Below are 3,243 nucleotides of genomic sequence, written 5' to 3'. Positions count from 1 at the left end.
TCATTGCTTCTATCTCAGGTCCGAGAGAGCATCAGACAGGGGAGCGTGGGTCCAGAATGGGGGGACCCTTCTACGCTCAGGACATAGACTCGACTGTACAATGTACAAGATCTTGGGCTTGGATCTCAATGCTACAACCATGTAATGGGAGCAAGGAGAAGACTCACAGAATAGTGGGGGATAGATTGCTTATCCCTACCTTCCACCAATTGCCTCAAATGAGGACTTTTCCTGCTTGGGACAAATATAAACATACACAATCATTGCCTCTTAAGGAGGACTTCAGACATTTGCCCGGCCCGGTAACAGCCGGGTCTCCAAACTACATGAAGTTAGAAAGTTATACCTCTATGCAAGTTGCTTAAGCAAAGCAAAGCAAAAGTTCACAAGGAACTGAGCAACTAAAGTACCTGTGTAAATAGCTAACCAGTCAGTACACAATTCAAACAAACAATCAACAGTCAATATCACACAAACAGACAAATCCAATCAGACAACAATGAGCGATCCATGAACACAAGTGAATCCTCCATTAAGGCCTACAAAACACACAATTGTTAGCCAACAACAACAAATGGTTAAGCTCAAATGAAGGAGCATCATCACTCATGGAGATGTATTCTTGAACCTGAAATCACAATTCAAATGATAAGTCCAAACCACTAGGTCGAAGCCTAGGGTCAACAGAGGGAAAAAAATCCAGAACAGAAGCTCAAACTCCACATGAAGCTCATTTAATCAAATACTAACATGTCCTAAAATTAAGGGAGCATGCAAAATCGAGTTATCTCTAAGCCTAGGGGTAGAATGGTCATTTCACAATTAATGGATTAATTTTGAATTAAATTTCTATTATGAGACCCTAATTAGAATCAATTAAATTCTATACTATCCTAATTATTCTAAAACAAAACTCCTAAGAGATTATTTAACTCTAATCCTAAAATTAATGTTTCAAATGACTTCTATCAACCACTAAAATTCTAAGTAGCTTCTAAAATCTATTTAAACTAATCCTAGAATTAATTCTAAATCAACAGTATTTCTAATGGTCCACAATTAATCCTAAAATTAATCTTTAATACTACTTCAAATGTTTTTCTTTATGGAAAATCTAAGTTTGATAATTCCTAAAACTCTGTTTAGTTCTAGTGACTAATTAGCTCTAAGACCAAATTTTAATACCTAATTAAAGTCCTAAGAACTAATTAACTAGCCTATTAATCTGAGATCTAATGCTTCTACATAATCCTAATCCTTCTAATCAGCATCTAACCATCTGGAACATAGAAATACACATGTGAGGAAGCGTATAGGTGAAGTCCAGGAAGAATCCACCAAACGCGCTTTTCGCAAAAGCTACACAGGCAAATGAAGCGCTTGCCGTTGACAAAGTGCTTAAAGAAAACTCCATGCGAACATCACATTCGTCATCACCCTAACATTCACCAGCAAACATCGTTGTTCGCGGACACTTCACCATCTCAGATCGTTCAACAGTCTAACGCGATTCGCGTCCATCCACCATCAACAATCAACTACTCAAACTTACGAAATCAACAACATCAGCTATCCTAATCTACGGAGCCGAATCGCAACGGCATCAACAAATTACTCGAGCACGACGAAAAAGAAGAACAACAACTCACCGGCGATGACGACGGGAGGACGGATCGGCGACGGCTACGAATGGATCGGTTTTGATGTGTCGCCGCGTTCTTCTTCCTTCTGTTTCAGTGCTTGCAATCTTCTTGAATTCGGTTAGAATTTCTCCTTGCCGCGAGCTTCGCCTCCACTTGTATTCAATGCTCTTCTTCTTCTACCTTTCTTGGAGTGATTCTGGTGAGACGTTGATCGTTGGTGGCGAAGGTGTCGTGAATCGGTTGTGGTTGAAGATTCTACGAGGATGATCGGAGGTTGGTACAGTGAATGTGGTTGAAGAACCGAGGTGGAAGAGGAGGTTGAAGTGGTGGCTTAGCTCTGCCGTGTGGAGCTTCGAATGATGAAGCTCCCACAACAATGGAGGATGAGCGTGTACTGAAGGTGAGGATTGAGTGCAGAAGCTTCTGGGAATCAGGGGAAAATCGTTCGAACCCAATGATTGGCAATGATCGCAGCTTATATAGCACAATCCCAAGGGCAAATTGGAGAATTAAGTATGAATCATCCAGCTGGCACCTGAGTGAACGAGAAGGTGAGTTTCTACATCGTGAATTAAGTCACGTGTTATTTTTCACGAGTTTACTCTCTAAGTCATTTGCTTCAAGCTCTTTGATCCAACTATGGATATCCGTATTGAACCAAACTAGCTTATATTCAAGAACTGGTTTGTTGCTTGAATAATCACTGATTTGAATTGGACTGTCATTTGGATGATTGCTGATTTATCTGAACTGCTCTTTTTTTGATTATAAGTCTGTGCAGGTTTTTCTTTGCATCAAGACTTCTTGATATGGTTATGTGAATCTGGCTCAGTGTGGCTTCACGGTGATCTCGCTTTGTGGAGAACACATCTACCATTCAGCATTGACTTCGTCTACGGTTTGTATCCGGTATTTAGACGGTGTAACTTCGACTACAGGGTTATGTGGGCACAACTGATTGACGCTTGCCGTTCGAATTTGCCTGCAGGAATACTCTGCTCTGTAGCAGACACTCAGCGCAGTATCATCCCAGCAGCGTGATTTTTCTTGTTGTAGGATTTATTTCTGGAAGGTCAACTGTCATGAAGCCGTTCCGCTGCAGCTGTAAAGCATATTGTGTTCATGCTGTTCGTGTATTACCTCAGTTCATGCTCGTGGCAAGTGATTCTCTGATGTGGACTTCATGCTTCTGCTTATGGTCTTGTTGTACTGTGAGTTATCCAATACTCTGACTTAATTTTCCTTGCAGTTACAACTTCAATATGCTAAACCAGGTCAGTCCAGAATTCACTCTTGAGCTGATTATACCTTGCCCTGTTTTCTGTGATGGTGGAAACCCTGTTAACTGAACTTGATGATGGATACAATAAGTAATCTACTGCAAGACTGCCCTTCTTGGCTTGATCATTGATGTTGGATTGCAGGATGTTATTGGCTCGGTTTTTTGCATTAATTTCCTGACATGCTATGATGAGAGCCCTTTGTGGCATGTGAATGTTGTTGTTTGATGTTGTGTTTGTCTGTTGTAAATGCAGGTTGTTCATGATGATGGTCGTGAGGCCCATACAAGTCTGCAGCAGGTAACCATCCTTGTCATTAT

The 3,243-nt window shown here is 40.9% G+C and overlaps 1 protein-coding gene across 1 annotated transcript; it reads left to right on the top strand.

The window, feature by feature from the left end:
* Positions 1-1,918: 1,918 nt before the first annotated feature.
* LOC127115927 (uncharacterized) lies at positions 1,919-2,952 on the top strand. Its single transcript, XM_051047341.1, has 3 exons — positions 1,919-2,194; positions 2,416-2,541; positions 2,632-2,952. The coding sequence occupies exons 1-3, from the start codon at positions 2,020-2,022 to the stop codon at positions 2,682-2,684; spliced, it is 354 nt and encodes a 117-aa protein (XP_050903298.1). The 5' UTR covers positions 1,919-2,019; the 3' UTR covers positions 2,685-2,952.
* Positions 2,953-3,243: the final 291 nt, after the last annotated feature.

This window comes from Lathyrus oleraceus, chromosome 1 (genome assembly GCF_024323335.1).
Source record: "Lathyrus oleraceus cultivar Zhongwan6 chromosome 1, CAAS_Psat_ZW6_1.0, whole genome shotgun sequence".
In the NCBI taxonomy this organism is placed as follows: Eukaryota; Viridiplantae; Streptophyta; class Magnoliopsida; order Fabales; family Fabaceae; genus Lathyrus; species Lathyrus oleraceus.
This window is presented reverse-complemented; position numbering and strand designations above follow the sequence as displayed.

Coding starts and splice junctions, on each gene's coding strand:
- LOC127115927 (XM_051047341.1), top strand. CDS start 2,020: ATGGAGGATGAGCGTGTACTGAAGGTGAGGATTGAGTGCAGAAGCTTC. Junction 2,195..2,415: donor GCACCTGAGTGAACGAGAAG/GTGAGTTTCTAC, acceptor TTTGATTATAAG/TCTGTGCAGGTTTTTCTTTG. Junction 2,542..2,631: donor CAGCATTGACTTCGTCTACG/GTTTGTATCCGG, acceptor ATTTGCCTGCAG/GAATACTCTGCTCTGTAGCA.